General features: G+C 49.0%; 1 protein-coding gene across 4 annotated transcripts; it reads left to right on the top strand.

Annotated features, from left to right (window-relative positions):
- The first annotated feature begins 5,366 nt into the window (after positions 1–5,366).
- Positions 5,367–13,009, top strand: S100A1 (S100 calcium binding protein A1). Of its 4 annotated transcripts, none has more exons than XM_089665846.1 (3): positions 5,367–6,897; positions 12,321–12,557; positions 12,788–13,009. In XM_089665846.1, exons 2-3 carry the CDS (start codon positions 12,420–12,422, stop codon positions 12,929–12,931), a joined length of 282 nt encoding a protein of 93 aa, XP_089521972.1. In that variant the 5' UTR covers positions 5,367–6,897; positions 12,321–12,419; the 3' UTR covers positions 12,932–13,009. The 4 variants fall into 4 exon arrangements, with proteins under 4 accessions (XP_089521972.1, XP_089521970.1, XP_089521969.1 ...); XM_089665844.1 differs by having other exon boundaries at positions 6,867–7,010; XM_089665843.1 differs by lacking the exon at positions 5,367–6,897 and adding an exon at positions 6,913–7,062.
- The last annotated feature ends 5,092 nt before the right edge of the window (positions 13,010–18,101 follow it).

Genomic DNA, 18,101 nt, shown 5'->3' with positions numbered 1-18,101 from the left:
CCTCCGTTAGATTGCGAGCTCCTCTTCCCGGCGTCCCGGGGGTCTCGGGTTCCTCACGCTCTCACCTCCGCCTCCATTAGATTGCGAGCTCTTTTGCCCGGCATCCCGTGGGTCTCAGGTCTTCACGCTCTCACCTCTGTTAGATTGCGAGCTCTTCTGCTTGGCGTCCCGGGGGGCTCGGGTTCCTCACATTCTCACCTCAACCTCCATTAGATTGCGAGCGTTCTGCCCGGCATCCCCTGGGTCTCGGGTTCCTCACGTTCTCACCTCCGTTAGATTGCTAGCTCTTCTGCCCGGTGTCCCGTGGGTCTCGGGTTCCTCTTGCTCTCACCTCCACCTCCGTTAGATTGCGAGCTCTTCTGCCCGGCGTCCCGTGGGTCTCGGGTTCCTCGCGCTCTCACCTCCGTTAGATTGCAAGCTCTTCTGCCTGGCATCCCGGGGGGCTCGGGTTCCTCACTCTCTCACCTCCATTTCTGTTAGATTGCGAGCTCTTCTGCCTGGCATCCCGTGGGTCTCGGGTTCCTCACGCTCTCACCTCCGTTAGATTGCAAGCTCTTCTGCCTGGCATCCCGGGGGGCTCGGGTTCCTCACTCTCTCACCTCCATTTCTGTTAGATTGCGAGCTCTTCTGGGCTGCGTTTCTATAGTGGCGACAATACGGAACACTGACCGCATTGTCAATATCGCATCGATCGCCGGATAGTCCGCTGTAGCCGCACAACGCGACGCGCCATCGCGAATGTGCTTTATTGATCCCATCTTTTTATTTTTTTTTTGGAGCTGGACAACCATTCGCCGCTTTGGAATTCGACCTCTGCCTCTGTTAGATTGCGAGCTCTTCTGCCCGCGTCCCAGGGGTCTCGGGTTCCTCACGCTCTCACCTCCGTTAGATTGCAAGCTCTTCTGCCCGGCCTCCCGGGGGTCTCGGGTTCCTCAAGCTCTCACCTCCGTTAGATTGCAAGCTCTTCTGCCCGGCGTCCCGGGGAGTCTCGGGTTCCTCAAGCTCTCACCTCCATTAGATTGCAAGCTCTTCTGCCCGGCGTCCCAGGGGTCTCGGGTTCCTCGCGCTCTCACCTCAGTCTCCATTAGATTGCGAGCTCTTCTGCCCGGCATCCTGGGGGGGTCTCGGGTTCCTCACGCTCTCTCCTCAGTCTCCGTTAGATTGCGAGCTCTTCTGCCTGGCGTCCCGGGGGTCTCGGGTTCCTCAAGCTCTCACCTCCGTTAGATTGCGAGCTCTTCTGCCCGGCGTCCCAGGGGTCTCGGGTTCCTCGCGCTCTCACCTCTGTTAGATTGCAAGCTCTTCTGCCCAGCGTCCCAGGGGTCTCGGGTTCCTCACGCTCTCGCCTCAGTCTCCGTTAGATTGCAAGCTCTTCTGCCTGGCGTCCTGGGGATCTCGGGTTCCTCAAGCTCTCACCTCCGTTAGATTGCGAGCTCTTCTGCCCGGCGTCCCGGGGAGTCTCCAGTTCCTCGCGCTCTCACCTCTGTTAGATTGCAAGCTCTTCTGCCCAGCGTCCCAGGGGTCTCGGGTTCCTCACGCTCTCACCTTCGTCTCCGTTGGATTGCGAGCTCTTCTGCCCGGCGTCCCAGGGGTCTCGGGTTCCTCATGCTCTCACTTCCGTTAGATTGCGAGCTCTTCTGCCCGGCGTCCCAGGGAGTCTCCGGTTCCTTGCACTCTCACCTCTGTTAGATTGCAAGCTCTTCTGCCCAGCGTCCCGGGGATCTCGGGTTCCTCAAGCTCTCACCTCTGTTAGATTGCAAGCTCTTCTGCCCGGCGTCCCAGGGGTCTCGGGTTCCTCATGCTCTCACCTCCATCTCTGTTAGATTGCAAGCTCTTCTGCTTGACATCCTGGGGGTCTCAGGTTCCTCATGCTCTCACCTCCGTCTCTGTTAGATTGCAAGCTCTTCTGCCCGGCCTCCCGGGGGTCTCGGGTTCCTCAAGCTCTCACCTCCGTTAGATTGCAAGCTCTTCTGCCCGGCCTCCCGGGGGTCTCGGGTTCCTCAAGCTCTCACCTCCGTTAGATTGCAAGCTCTTCTGCCCGGCGTCCCGGGGAGTCTCGGGTTCCTCAAGCTCTCACCTCCATTAGATTGCAAGCTCTTCTGCCCGGCGTCCCAGGGGTCTCGGGTTCCTCGCGCTCTCACCTCAGTCTCCATTAGATTGCGAGCTCTTCTGCCCGGCATCCTGGGGGGGTCTCGGGTTCCTCACGCTCTCTCCTCAGTCTCCGTTAGATTGCGAGCTCTTCTGCCCGGCATCCTGGGGGGGTCTCGGGTTCCTCACGCTCTCTCCTCAGTCTCCGTTAGATTGCGAGCTCTTCTGCCTGGCGTCCCGGGGGTCTCGGGTTCCTCAAGCTCTCACCTCCGTTAGATTGCGAGCCCTTCTGCCCGGTGTCCCAGGGGTCTCGGGTTCCTCGCGCTCTCACCTCTGTTAGATTGCAAGCTCTTCTGCCCAGCGTCCCAGGGGTCTCGGGTTCCTCACGCTCTCGCCTCAGTCTCCGTTAGATTGCAAGCTCTTCTGCCTGGCGTCCTGGGGATCTCGGGTTCCTCAAGCTCTCACCTCCGTTAGATTGCGAGCTCTTCTGCCCGGCGTCCCGGGGAGTCTCCAGTTCCTCGCGCTCTCACCTCTGTTAGATTGCAAGCTCTTCTGCCCAGCGTCCCAGGGGTCTCGGGTTCCTCACGCTCTCACCTTCGTCTCCGTTGGATTGCGAGCTCTTCTGCCCGGCGTCCCAGGGGTCTCGGGTTCCTCTAGCTCTCACTTCCGTTAGATTGCGAGCTCTTCTGCCCGGCGTCCCAGGGAGTCTCCGGTTCCTTGCGCTCTCACCTCTGTTAGATTGCAAGCTCTTCTGCCCAGCGTCCCGGGGATCTCGGGTTCCTCAAGCTCTCACCTCTGTTAGATTGCAAGCTCTTCTGCCCGGCGTCCCAGGGGTCTCGGGTTCCTCATGCTCTCACCTCCATCTCTGTTAGATTGCAAGCTCTTCTGCTTGACATCCTGGGGGTCTCAGGTTCCTCATGCTCTCACCTCCGTCTCTGTTAGATTGCGAGCTCTTCTGCCCGGCCTCCCGGGGGTCTCGGGTTCCTCAAGCTCTCACCTCCGTTAGATTGCAAGCTCTTCTGCCCGGCCTCCCGGGGGTCTCGGGTTCCTCAAGCTCTCACCTCCGTTAGATTGCAAGCTCTTCTGCCCGGCGTCCCGGGGAGTCTCGGGTTCCTCAAGCTCTCACCTCCATTAGATTGCAAGCTCTTCTGCCCGGCGTCCCAGGGGTCTCGGGTTCCTCGCGCTCTCACCTCAGTCTCCATTAGATTGCGAGCTCTTCTGCCCGGCATCCTGGGGGGGTCTCGGGTTCCTCACGCTCTCTCCTCAGTCTCCGTTAGATTGCGAGCTCTTCTGCCTGGCGTCCCGGGGGTCTCGGGTTCCTCAAGCTCTCACCTCCGTTAGATTGCGAGCTCTTCTGCCCGGCGTCCCAGGGGTCTCGGGTTCCTCGCGCTCTCACCTCTGTTAGATTGCAAGCTCTTCTGCCCAGCGTCCCAGGGGTCTCGGGTTCCTCACGCTCTCGCCTCAGTCTCCGTTAGATTGCAAGCTCTTCTGCCTGGCGTCCTGGGGATCTCGGGTTCCTCAAGCTCTCACCTCCGTTAGATTGCGAGCTCTTCTGCCCGGCGTCCCGGGGAGTCTCCAGTTCCTCGCGCTCTCACCTCTGTTAGATTGCAAGCTCTTCTGCCCAGCGTCCCAGGGGTCTCGGGTTCCTCACGCTCTCACCTTCGTCTCCGTTGGATTGCGAGCTCTTCTGCCCGGCGTCCCAGGGGTCTCGGGTTCCTCATGCTCTCACTTCCGTTAGATTGCGAGCTCTTCTGCCCGGCGTCCCAGGGAGTCTCCGGTTCCTTGCACTCTCACCTCTGTTAGATTGCAAGCTCTTCTGCCCAGCGTCCCGGGGATCTCGGGTTCCTCAAGCTCTCACCTCTGTTAGATTGCAAGCTCTTCTGCCCGGCGTCCCAGGGGTCTCGGGTTCCTCATGCTCTCACCTCCATCTCTGTTAGATTGCAAGCTCTTCTGCTTGACATCCTGGGGGTCTCAGGTTCCTCATGCTCTCACCTCCGTCTCTGTTAGATTGCAAGCTCTTCTGCCCGGCCTCCCGGGGGTCTCGGGTTCCTCAAGCTCTCACCTCCGTTAGATTGCAAGCTCTTCTGCCCGGCCTCCCGGGGGTCTCGGGTTCCTCAAGCTCTCACCTCCGTTAGATTGCAAGCTCTTCTGCCCGGCGTCCCGGGGAGTCTCGGGTTCCTCAAGCTCTCACCTCCATTAGATTGCAAGCTCTTCTGCCCGGCGTCCCAGGGGTCTCGGGTTCCTCGCGCTCTCACCTCAGTCTCCATTAGATTGCGAGCTCTTCTGCCCGGCATCCTGGGGGGGTCTCGGGTTCCTCACGCTCTCTCCTCAGTCTCCGTTAGATTGCGAGCTCTTCTGCCCGGCATCCTGGGGGGGTCTCGGGTTCCTCACGCTCTCTCCTCAGTCTCCGTTAGATTGCGAGCTCTTCTGCCTGGCGTCCCGGGGGTCTCGGGTTCCTCAAGCTCTCACCTCCGTTAGATTGCGAGCCCTTCTGCCCGGTGTCCCAGGGGTCTCGGGTTCCTCAAGCTCTCACCTCTGTTAGATTGCAAGCTCTTCTGCCCGGCGTCCCGGGGAGTCTCCAGTTCCTCGCGCTCTCACCTCTGTTAGATTGCAAGCTCTTCTGCCCAGCGTCCCAGGGGTCTCGGGTTCCTCACGCTCTCACCTTCGTCTCCGTTGGATTGCGAGCTCTTCTGCCCGGCGTCCCAGGGGTCTGGGGTTCCTCTAGCTCTCACTTCCGTTAGATTGCGAGCTGTTCTGCCCAGCGTCCCAGGGAGTCTCCGGTTCCTTGCGCTCTCATCTCTGTTAGATTGCAAGCTCTTCTGCCCAGCGTCCCAGGGGTCTCGGGTTCCTCACGCTCTCACCTCAGTCTCCGTTAGATTGCAAGCTCTTCTGCCCAGCGTCCCGGGGATCTCGGGTTCCTCAAGCTCTCACCTCTGTTAGATTGCAAGCTCTTCTGCCCGGTGTCCCAGGGGTCTCGGGTTCCTCATGCTCTCACCTCCATCTCTGTTAGATTGCAAGCTCTTCTGCTCGACATCCTGGGGGTCTCAGGTTCCTCATGCTCTCACCTCCGTCTCTGTTAGATTGCGAGCTCTTCTGTCCGGCCTCCCGGGGGTCTCGGGTTCAGTTCACACTATAGAAACGCAGTCCAGATGCGTTTTTGCGTGCGTATTTTTGAAACCCGTATGTTTTTTTTATGCATTCCAGTTCATTTTTTCTTCTTTTTCTCTGAGGGCCGGTTCACACTCCATGCATTTCAGTTGTTTTTTTTTCTGCATCCAAAACGCACCGGTGCGTTCCGGTCGCAAAAAAAAAAAGTAGAGCCAGCTGCATTTTTCCTGCACAGAACTGTACTGGAAGGCGGTAAAACGCATAAAAACGCACCGGAACGCACCAAAAACGCACATGTTCCTAATTAAATTGAAGAAAAAGAGAGGGGAAATGAACCTGAATGCATAAAAAAGGCGCTGGGATGCGACTCAAAATTTTGTTTCATTATTTCGGATTTGTTTAACCTCTTGACGCCGGCCGAATGCAAATGTGCGGCCTCCCGGCGTCTGGGCCCAGATACCAAGCGGCGCACATTTGCGTTCTATTAAGAAAAGACATATGAGTGCGCGCCCTGCACGCTCCCAGCACACATGTGCAGTACTCACGGAAAGGTCCCGATCTCCTCTTTCAATCGGGACCTTTCCCGATCATGTGACCGCCGTGACACGTCACATGACTCTAAACCCTGCCCCACCTCCCGGCCCTTTAAGGGTTTCAGAAGCCGGGCCGGCGCCAAGGGGTTAAGTTCCTCCCTATACATCCAAATCTCCGAATAACGAAACCTTTGTTCCGTATCTCGATTGGGAACGGACCGAACTGCGTGGGTCTAGAGCGCGTGCAACAACCTCCCAACTACTGGAAAAGCAAGCGGTTGACCACGCATGTGCAATGCCAGTCATGGGCAGCTGCGGCAATGGGGGCAGAGGGCGGGTGCAAGGCGGTGCACCCATTCTATGTTATGCATTAGCAGTGGGTGAGGGGGCGCCGTTCCACTCTGGCGGTTGAACGAATGTGTCCCGGGACTGGGCTCCATCCTCTGACCCGCACATCAGTGCTGAGTCCTGCAGGGACGTTGGGGTCAGACGCAGGGGAGGACTGGCAACTCATGGGGCCCCCGGGCAATAGGGGATCATGGGGCCCCTGTGTCCTTGCCCACACTCAAAGCACACCCAAATAAGCCTGTAAAAAGGTACCAAGGGCATTTCATGGGGCCCCCTACTGACCCTGGGCCCTCGGGCAGTGAATGAGTGCTCTAATGGTCAGTCTACCCCTGGGTCGGAGAAGGGAACCGCATAGTGCAATGGGGGAGCACAGGACCCCGACGCTCCTGGAAGTGTCAAATGCTTGGCAACTTGACCGAGACTGGAATGGAGGTGACCACCAGAGGTGACCACCAGAGGTGACCATCACGGTTCTTCTAATACAGGGGCCCGCTCTTTGAATTTTTTTAGGGAGCTAGAAGGGTCCCGTTAAATGTGATACTTGGGATCATGGTATGGAAGATCTCGTTGGGATTTGCGACTCATTAGATATACCCGAGCATTACTTGTGGTTCCTAGCATAGGGGCCCGATTCCCAGCATGCTCGCTGTTATGTAAACAGTTCAATCAGGCACCATGAGTAATCAGCTGATAGGAAAACAAAGAGCAGATCCCTAACACGGCTCATTAACAACAGGTGACTGGCATCTCAGAAGGTTCTCCACATGTCAGGAGTCCGGTTTCTGTGGTCTCCGGGGTGATGTGCCAGAAGTCCACAATGAAGGTATGGAAATGAGAATTGGCGACACCTGATAAGGACAGACCTCATTGTTTGGGATGTAACAGATACCCTGGAGGAGAACATGAAAAGGAGACCAGCCGTGGAGCCGACCAAAGGTGAGCAGTCGTCACCATCTGCTGCAGAGTAACGGCCACTGGATCCAGTCTGGTGAGTCCAAAACACTGGCAGCCGGCAATGCCGAGACTTACACCAAAGCTGAGATAATCCGAATGTCTTATTTTCCATCTAACACCAGATTGTTTCTTTTCTTTTCTCCGCGTAAGTAACAGCGCTTTCTTTTATGTGTCTTTGTTTGGATCCCTCTCGTATGTTGGGTCCTTTCTTGTAGAAGCCAACCACAACTGATGGTCATCTATCTAACACCACGTTTTCTCCTCTTTTCTTTTCTCCAATAACATTGTAACTCTTTATTTTATGTGTCTTTGGTTTCTTCATGTATGTTGGGTCCGTACTTGTAGAAGCCAACCATAACTGGTGCTCAGAACTTCTGCTCATTATCTGACCATCCATCCATTTGTCTGTCACCTATCCATCCATCATACTATACTTCTAAAGACCTTATCCTTGCATCCATCTAACACCAACCTTTCTCCTCTCTTCTGTTTTCAGTGTATGTAACAGCTCTTTCTTTTATGTGTCTTTGGATTCCTTTCGTATGTTGGGTCCTTTCTTGTACAAGCCAACCACAACTGATGGTCATCCATCTAACACCAACTTTTCTCCTCTTTTCTCCATTCACATTACAAGTCTTTATTTTATGTGTCTTTGTTTGGATTCCCCACATATATTGGGTCTTTGCTTGTAGACAGCCAACCATAACTGGTGCTCAGAACTTCTGCTCATTATCTGACCATTCATTAATTTCTCCATTTGTCTGTCCACCTATCCATCCATCATACTATACTTCTAATGACGTTATCCTTGCATCCATCTAACACCAACCTTCCTCCTCTCCTCTCTTCTTTTCTCCGTGGACATAACAGCTCTTTATTTTTTGTGTCTTTGTTTGGATTCCTCTGGTATGTTGGGTCCTTTCCTGTAGAAGCCAACCACAACTGATAGTCATCCACCTAACCCCAACTTTTCTCCTCTTTTCTTTTCTCCATTAACACTACAACACTTTATATATATGTCTTTGTTTGGATTCCTCACTTATGTTGGGTCTTTGCTTGTAGACATCCAACCATAACTGATGCTCAGAACTTCTGCTTATTATCTGACCATCCATCCATTTCTCCATTTGTCTGTCCACCTATCCATCCATCATACTATACTTCTAATGACCTTATCCTTGCATCCATCTAACACCAACCTTTCTCCTCTCTTCTGTTTTCAGTGTACGTAACAGCTCTTTCTTTTATGTGTCTTTGGATTCCTCTCGTATGTTGGGTCCTTTCTTGTACAAGCCAACCACAACTGATGGTCATCCATCTAACACCAACTTTTCTCCTCTTTTCTCCATTCACATTACAAGTCTTTATTTTATGTGTCTTTGTTTGGATTCCCCACATATATTGGGTCTTTGCTTGTAGACAGCCAACCATAACTGGTGCTCAGAACTTCTGTTCATTATCTGACCATTCATTAATTTCTCCATTTGTCTGTCCACCTATCCATCCATCATACTATACTTCTAATGACGTTATCCTTGCATCCATCTAACACCAACCTTCCTCCTCTCCTCTCTTCTTTTCTCCGTGGACATAACAGCTCTTTATTTTTTGTGTCTTTGTTTGGATTCCTCTGGTATGTTGGGTCCTTTCCTGTAGAAGCCAACCACAACTGATAGTCATCCACCTAGCCCCAACTTTTCTCCTCTTTTCTTTTCTCCATTAACACTACAACACTTTATATATGTGTCTTTGTTTGGATTCCTCACTTATGTTGGGTCTTTGCTTGTAGACATCCAACCATAACTGATGCTCAGAACTTCTGCTCATTATCTGACCATCCATCCATTTCTCCATTTGTCTGTCCACCTATCCATCCATCATACTATACTTCTAATGACGTTATCCTTGCATCCATCTAACACCAACAGTTCTCCCCTCTTCTTTTTTCAGTGTACATAACAGCTCTTTCTTTTATGTGTCTTTGTTTGGATCCCTCTCGTATGTTGGGTCCTTTCTTGTAGACGTCAACCACAACTGATGATCATCCATCTAACACCAACTTTGCTCCTCTTTTCTCCATTAACATTACAAGACTTTATTTTATTTGTCTTTGTTTGGATTCCTCACATATGTTGGGTCTTTGCTTATAGACATCCATCCATAACTGGTGCTCAGAACTTCTGCTCATTATCTGACCATCCATCCATTTCTCCATTTGTTTGTCCACCTATCCATCCATCATACTATACTTCTAATGACCTTATCCTGGCATCCATCTAACACAAACCTTTCTCCTCTTCTTTTCTCTGTGGACATAAGAGCTTTTTATTTTATGTGTCTTTGTTTGGATTCCTCTTGTATGTTGGGTCCTTTCTTGTACAAGCCAACCACAACTGATAGTCATCCACCTAACACCAACTTTTCTCCTCTTTTCTTTTCTCCATTAACACTACAACACTTTATATATGTGTCTTTGTTTGGATTCCTCACATATGTTGGGTCTTTGCTTATAGACAGCCAACCATAACTGGTGATCACAACTTCTGCTCATTATCTGACCATTCATCCAGTTTTCCAGCCAACCATAACTGGTGCCCAGAACTTCTGCTCATTATCTGACCATCCATCCATTTGTCTGTCACCTATCCATCCATCATACTATACTTCTAAAGACCTTATCCTTGCATCCATCTAACACCAACCTTCTCCTCTCTTCTTTTCTCCGTGGAAATAACAGCTCTTTATTTTATGTGTCTTTGTTTGGATTCCTCTGGTATGTTGGGTCCTTTCTTGTAGAAACCAACCACAACTGATAGTCATCCATCTAACACCAACTTTTCTCTTCTTTTTTTTCTCCATTAACATTACAACTCTTTTTTTTTACGTGTCTTTGTTTGAAATCCTCACCTATGTTGGGTTATTGTTTGTAGACTGCCAACCATAACTGGTGCTCAGAACTTCTACTCATTATCTGACCATCCAATCCTCCATTAATCTGTCCACCTGTCAATCCATCATACAATGTTTCTCCAAATGACCTTATCCTGGCAGCCATCTCACATCAGCATTTCTCGACTTCTTTTCTCCATTTACATCACAACTCTTTTGTGCCTTTGGTTGGATTCCTCACGTATGTTGGGTCTGTGCTTGTGGACGGCCAACCATAACTGATGGTAAGAATTTCCACTCATCATCTGACCATCTATCCAGTTCTCCGTCTGTTTCTCCATCCATCCGTCATTCAATGCTTCTCTAAATGACCTTATCCTGGCATCCATTTAATGCCAACCTTTCTCCTCTTTTCCTTTCTACATTTACATCACAACTCTTCATTTTATGTATCTTTGATTTCATTCCGCACATATGGTTGGTCGTTGCTTGTAGACAGCCAACTGGTGCTCAGAACTTCTGCTCATCATCTGACCATCTATCCAGTTCTCCATCTGTTCATCCACCTATCCATCTATCATACTATACTTTTCCAAATGACCTTACCCTGACCCTGTCATCCATCTAACACCAACCTTTCTCCTCTATTCTTTTCTCGATGTACACAACAGCTCTTTATTTTACGTGTCTTTGGATTCCTCACTCTTGTTGGGTCTTTGCTTGTAGACGGCCAACCACAACTGACAAAACATCTGCTTATCATCTGGCCATCTCTCCCGTTTTCCACCTGTTTCTCCATCCATCCTCCCGTCCATCCATCGTACAATGTGTCTCCAAATGACCTTATCCTGGCATCCATCCAAGCATTCTCCTCTTTTCTTTTCTCACTGTACATAACCGTTCTTTATTTTATGTGTTTTTGCTTGGATCCCTCACATATATTGGGTCTTTGCTTGTAGATGGCCAACCATAACTGGTGGTTAGAACTTCTGCTCATTATCTGAACATCTATCCAGTTCTCCGTCTGTTTATCCACCCATTCATTCATCATACTATGTTTCTCCAAATCACCTTATCCTGGCATCCATCTAACACCAACTTTTCTTTTCTTTTCTCCGTGGACATAATAGCTCTTTATTTTTTGTGTCTTTGTTTTGATTTCTCTTGTATGTTGGGTCATTTCCTGTAGAAGCCAACCACAACTGATAGTCATCCACCTAACACCAACCTTTCTCCTCTTTTCTTTTCTCCATTAACACTACAACACTTTATATATGTGTCTTTGTTTGGATTCCTCACATATGTTGGGTCTTGCTTGTAGGCAGCCAATCACAACTGATGGTCAGAACTTCTGCTCATTATCTGACCATCTATCTAGTTATCACTCTGTCCAACTATTCATCTATCTTCTTCTGCTTCTGCAAATGTCCTCTCTCTCCCGTAAAACACCAAACTCTGTCTTTGAAGGTATGAAGGTCTCGTTTCTCCAGGTCACGGAGTAGTTAGTTAGTAGTAGTAGTTATTCACATTCTACTGAACTTGTTATTTAAAGCTGGAGATGTTTCATTGCACATCAACCGATCCAACCTTTGGGCAAACTTTTTTTGTCCTGTAAACCAATATTCATAACTTCTTTCTATTTTCTCACCAAAATGGCTCAATATCCTTGGGTCCCATTTGTTGGGAACATTTTGTTCCCCTCTGACTGAAAACTTCATCCGAAGTGTCAATGTTCTTAAATTCCGCCGTTCCACCAAACATTCAAATAACTGTAATTCGGTCCTCATCAACAAACCACCACCCACCAATATAAACCTCCTTAATTCTCCTGTTCGTTCTGTAAGACCACAACCATGTCTCTAGTCCTCAGCGCCTTTCTGGTTCATTGCCACATGTCCTCAACCAACTTGTTCTGGTTTAGGGATCTTCGTACTCCTCCATCTGAATAAAACATATATTTTGCTCTATCATGTTTAGATAATCAGTCGCAGTTAGAACTTCCAGTTTCTGATCTTTGGTGGTACACCCATCCAACCTTTGACTCGTCCACTTGTCCTCTGACCTAACCATCCCAAGATGCCAAAACTGGAAAGGGCCATGGATACGCGTATAAGGACCATAACTCATGCACATTGAGCAAGAAGGAACTGAAGGAAATGGTTTCTTATCCTATGTGTTTAGTTGTTGGGTTCTTTTTGGGCCATCCATTAATCGTTCATAGAGAGACACATAAAACTGTTGTTCTGAATGTCTTCTTATTGATCGTACAATCATACGACATGTCTCTAGTCCTCAGCATCTTCCTGGTTCATTGCCACATGTCCTCAACCAACTTGTTCTGGTTTTGGGATCTTCGTACTCCTCCATCTGAATAAAACATATCTTTTGCTCTATCATGTTTAGATAATCAGTCACAATTAGAACTTCCAGCTTCTGATCATTGGTGGTACACCCATCCAGCCTTTGACTCATCGACTTTTCCTCTGACCTAACCATCCCAAGATGTCAAAACTGGAAAGGGCCATGGATACGCTTATCGATGTCTTCCACACATATTCCGCTCGGGAAGGTGACAAGCACAAACTGTGCAAGAGGGAACTGAAAGATCTTCTACAGAACGAGCTTGGAGAGTATCTTGAGGTGAGACACAATTGGATGGGGCGTGTACAGCTGGGCAATCATTTGGGTTAATTTGTTTTTGAAAAACGTTGCAATACCTGGATATTGAGTTAATGATTCTAAAGCAAGTCCCACACACAATCTTTGAGTCACAAGCCTACAGAATTAAATCTAGGTCTAATGTAGACAGGCAGGGACCGGGCAGAGGTGGAAAAAGATTGGTTGGTTAAAAATATGTCTTCCTTCTCTAGGAGCAGAAAGACGCCACCTCTGTGGACAAGATCCTGAAGGAACTGGACGAGAACGGAGATGGGGAGGTGGACTTTCAGGAGTTTGTCATCTTGGTGGCCTCTCTGACCGTGGCCTGCAACACCGTCTTCTGCGAGAACAGCTGAGCCACTCCGACTGTTCATTACCGTGGAGCCTCTTGTACAAAGGCCGATGTCTCAATAAACTAGTCATTTATCCTTTAAGTGGTTCTGCGTTTGATTTCTGACTAAATATAGCTATGATGTATTAATGACTATAATTCAATTCACATTCCTGAGTATCAGGGTGTCATTGTTCTGGTCACCCAAGTATCAGGGTGTCATTGTTCTGGTCACCCAAGTGTCAGGGTGTCATTGTTCTGGTCACCCAAGTGTCAGGGTGTCATTGTTTTGGGAGCCCCAAGTGTCAGGGTGTCATTGTTTTGGGAGCCCCAAGTGTCAGGGTGTTATTGTTCTGGTCCCCCAAGTGTCAGGGTGTCATTGTTCTGGTCACCCAAGTGTCAGGATGTCATTGTTCTGGTCACCCAGGTGTCAGGGTGTCATTGTTCTGGTCACCCAAGTGTCAGGGTGTCATTGTTTTGGGAGCCCCAAGTGTCAGGGTGTCATTGTTCTGGGAGCCCCAAGTGTCAGGGTGTCATTGTTCTGGGAGCCCCAAGTGTCAGGATGTCATTTTTCTGGGATCTCCAAGTGTCAGTGTGTCATTGTTCTGGATTTGCAAGTGTCAGGGTGTTAGTTTTCTGGGACCCCCAAGTGTAAGGGTGTCATTGTTCTGGGACCCCCAAGTGTCAGGATGTCATTGTACTGGACCCTCGAGTGTCAGGATGCCATTGTTCTGGGACCCCCAAGTGTAAGTGTGTCATTGTTCTGAGACCCTCAAGTGTCAGGGTGTCATTGTTCTGGGATCCCTAAGTGTCAGGGTGTCATTGTTCTGGGAACCCCAAGTGTCAGGATGTCATTGTTCTGGGACCCCCAAGTGTCAGGGTGTCATTGTTCTGGGATCCCCAAGTGTCAGGATGTCATTGTAATGGACCCTCAAGTGTCAGGATACCATTGTTCTGGGACCCCCAAGTGTAAGTGTGTCATTGTTCTGGTCCCCCAAGTGTCAGTGTTTCATTGTTCTAGACTCCAAGTGTCAGGGTGTCATTGTTCTGGGACCCCCAAGTGTCAGGGTGTCATTGTTCTGGCCCCCCACATGTCAGGGGGTCATTGTTCTGGACCCCTAAGTGTCAGGGTGTCATTGTTCTGGGAGCCCCAAGTGTCAGGGTGTCATTGTACTGGACCCTCAAGTGTCAGAATGCCATTGTTCTGGGACCCCCAAGTGTCAGTGTGTCATTGTTCTGGGACCCCCAAGTGTCAGTGTTTCATTGTTCTGGGACCCCCAAGTGTCAGTGTGTCATTGTTCTGGTTTGATCCAACCACCGTCAACATTTGCCTTAATACGGTTCATACCACTATGGTGAGTGGATTAAGGTGGCTGAGTTGCCCATGTGGATATCAATACTGAGGTACAGTATGTTCCCAAAATTCATTTGAACCGAGGAACCCACTTGGATAAGCGATGAACCCTTTTCAGCATTCCAAAAAAAGTCCTTTAGAGTTCTTCATCTCTAAGTAACAAACAGCGGCTCACTACCTAGATGTGTAGTTAGTTTAGGATCCCCCATAAGTTAGGTCTTCTAGTCCGAAATTTAAAGCCACAGATAGAGCTTCCAGTATCTACTCCTTTCTCCATACAGTCACCCAGCTGTCCATCAGTCCATATTTCCTTCAGTTTTTGGCTGTAGGGTAGCCCGCCCAGATTGAATTGTATAACTTTTCACTTGGTCTTTCCCTAAATTCGGTGGGGTTGTGATTTCTCGCTGCTGCCAGTAGGTGTCACTGGAGCCAATGGCCATAGTAAAAAATGTAAATTCTCCAGGTCTGTTCACTGATCATTCACCGCTATCAATGGTATGAGATTTCCTAAGTTATGATTATTTTTATTTCCTTCAGTCAGCCCAGTAGGAAGTTCTTGGCCGCTGGTGCATTCTGGGTGAGGATATAAATATTTGGGGCAGACCTTGTGCTCTCTCTCTCTTTTGCCCCAGGCTGGGGAGTTGCTGCTGATTTGGACTATTAGGCCTGTAACGGAACCGGACCCAAACTGCACTTGGCTATTTCCGTTAGACTCCCGCTTCCCTGTCCGAACACAGATCCCCGGACCCCACCGCTGATCATGCAGGAAATAGACAGCACCAGACTCTTCTGAAGACAGGAAGTCAACTGCTTTATTTTAACACAAACACAAGATATATACACAGGGCGGGGAAATACAACCAGGAACAGGAAACGCATCAGCAGGCCGACCCATCAGGGGGAAGGGCTGCTGGTAACACCCCCCACCAAACCAAGACACACAATAGAACAAAGGGATACATTACCTGGCAGTAGACAATAGGGGAACACATACATCCCATAATAGTTTGCTGGCCAGCAAGACACAATAGAACAATGGGATGCAGCACATGGCAGTGAACAATGGACAACCACATGGCAGTGAACAATGGACAACCACATGGCAGTGAACAATGGACAACCACATGGCAGTGAACAATGGACAACCCCCCACACCAATACACAATATCAGGACAGACCACCCTGTACCCCTAACAGGCACAGGGCGGGTTACACATAAGAGGAACAACAGGGTCCCCCTACCCCCAAAAGTCACTCCCGTCACAAGGCCCAATAGCCTAACATTTGCTTTGAATTTGGAGATAGGCCTGAAATGGTCCTGGAACTGTCCTGCCAGTCAAAGGGTGGGGTGCCAAGATTGAGTCCCAGGAGGAAGACCTTGCTGGAGAAAGCCAGAGGAGCTTGGGGAGGATGTACAGAGCCTCAGAAACTGAAAGAAAAGTCTGTGCACCTTTTGGATGCCATTTACCATGTTGCTGGGTTGACCTCAAGGTACCGACACTGTGAAGCTGGACGACACATATCCGGAGAGCCTGTAAGTGATCTGTTTGGTCTCTGGGACCCTCACCTCCTTGTGTGTTATCCAATATATCTCCTAAAAGATAGAAGTGACCGGTTCCCAATGTTCTTCTAAAATGTCCCCCATTTTAGCCATGGACTCAGCCCTGGGGTGACAGGCTTGCCCACCCCTGTCTCTGGAGGTGTCACCATGCCTCTGGGGGTCCAACACTATTTTGTCCTTTAACCCAGAATTCATATCTCCTGCCTTTTTTTCCCACCACAGTGGCTCATTATCCTATGTTCCCCCTACAGTAATAAACTGCATCTAAAGCGTCAATGGCCCACCCACCAAACATCCAATCATGTCACAGCCCAAGATGTGGACTTTGCTCCTCCATGCAGCTGCTTCCTTTGAGAGAGGAGTGAGGAGGGACCCCATCTTGGCAGTTGGTTCTTAGCCACTGGCTACTCCCAGATCACTCCACAGATACGGAAGAGGGAACTGGAGAGTGAACGAGCCAACCAGAGCTGGGCTACAACTCCCAGAATTCCAAGCGTCCAACTGTGCAGTGACGTCATGATCTTCGGCTCCGCCCTACGTGTTTCGTCAGCTATAACATCACATGGGGCGTTTGGATACCCGGAATTCTTGGAGTTGTGGTTTCTGTATAGGACGCTGTATACAGCCAATGTATGTAAGTATTTTTAACTGTTTTACTAAAACTGTTACATTTGGACATGTGCAGAACGAAAAAAAAAGTGTTTTGTGTTGTTTCGGATCAATTCGGTAAGTTACTAATGTCGTTTAGTGGCAATTGTAACTGAATTAATTTTGTTTATTTGTTTTCTACAAGGAATCAAATTTTTCCAATGGATTCAAAGTATTTGAATCAAATTGGAATCAAAAATATCAAAGTAATCCAAATTGTTTGTGAACAATAGCTGGTTCTATTCTATTTGAAATTTAGAAGACGACTATATTCTTTCTATTTTATTCTAATCTATTCTATTCTATTTCTTTGTATTCTATTCTATTCTTTTATTTGCTACTCTATTCTTTTGTTTTCTAATCTCTTTTATTCGATTATTTTCTGAATTCGAATTTCCGAAGATGGCTATATTCTTTTTCTTTTGTTCTGTTCTATTATTTTCTATTCTATACTTTTCTATTCTTTTATATTTTTTGCTAATCTATTCTATTTTTTTTTTTTATTCTATTATTTTCTTTTCAGTTTATTCTGTTTTATTCTTTTTGAAATTCGAATTCGGAATACAACTATATTTTAACCAGGGGCAGACTGACAACTCATGGGGCCCCCGGGCAATAGGGGATCATGGGGCCCCTGTGTCCTTGCCCAAACTCAAAAAAGCCTATGAAAAAGGTACCAGGGGCATCTCATGGGGCCCCCTACTGGGGCCCCCGGGCAATAGGGGATCATGGGGCCCCTGTGTCCTTGCCCAAACTCAAAAAAGCCTATGATAAAAGGTACCAGGGACATCTCATGGGGCCCCCTACTGGGGTCCCCGGGCAATAGGGGATAATGGGGCCCCTGTGTCCTTGCCCAAACTCAAAAAAGCCTATGAAAAAGGTACCTGGGGCATCTCATGGGGCCCCCTACTGACCCCGGGCCCTCGGGCAGTGCCCGAGTTTCCAAATGGTCAGTCCGCCCCTGATTCTAACACTAATAAAGGAATTTAGCAATAGCCGGCAATGTGTTTACATTTCTAATTTGCTTTCGAATTCAATTATTTCATTTTCATATTCGGATCTAACTTGGAAAAATAGTCATTTTGAATGAAATTTTGTTTCGTTATTTCAGATTTCCTTTAAATTCGTGACTATTGCAGTTCAGAGATTCAGTTACTGTATATCCGAATCTCAGAAAAACTAAAATTTTGTTCAAATTTTTGATTCGGGACAAAACAAACCACACGGGTCTGGTCACTTTTGGATTTTATACTCTGTGGAACGTGGTTGCTGTTTTTTTATACTTCCCTCTATGTTCCCTCGTATCTGGAGAAGCAGGGGCGGACTGACCATTCGAGCACTCGGGCACTGCCCGAGGGCCCGGGGTAAGTAGGGGGCCCCATGAAATGCCCTGTTAGCTTTTTATAGGCTTTTTTGGGTGTGCTTTGAGTGTGGGCAAAGACACAGGGGCCCCATGATCCCCTATTGCCCAGGGGCCCCATGAGTTGTCAGTCTGCCCCTGTGGAGAAGAGATGGTGATGTGAGCTGTGGAGTGTCGTCATCTCATTATTCCAACTAAGCATTTCTTGACTTCTCACATGAGATTCCCGTAACCCTCTGGTAGGCCCTCAGGCTGGAGGACACAAGGTGTTT

The sequence above is a fragment of the Staurois parvus genome, unplaced genomic scaffold, assembly GCF_062004578.1.
Source record: "Staurois parvus isolate SC_StPar_1 unplaced genomic scaffold, SC_StPar_1.0 ptg002369l, whole genome shotgun sequence".
NCBI lineage: Eukaryota > Metazoa > Chordata > Amphibia > Anura > Ranidae > Staurois > Staurois parvus.
The sequence above is the reverse complement of the archived record's forward strand: the minus strand, read 5'-3'. Positions and strand labels throughout refer to the sequence as shown.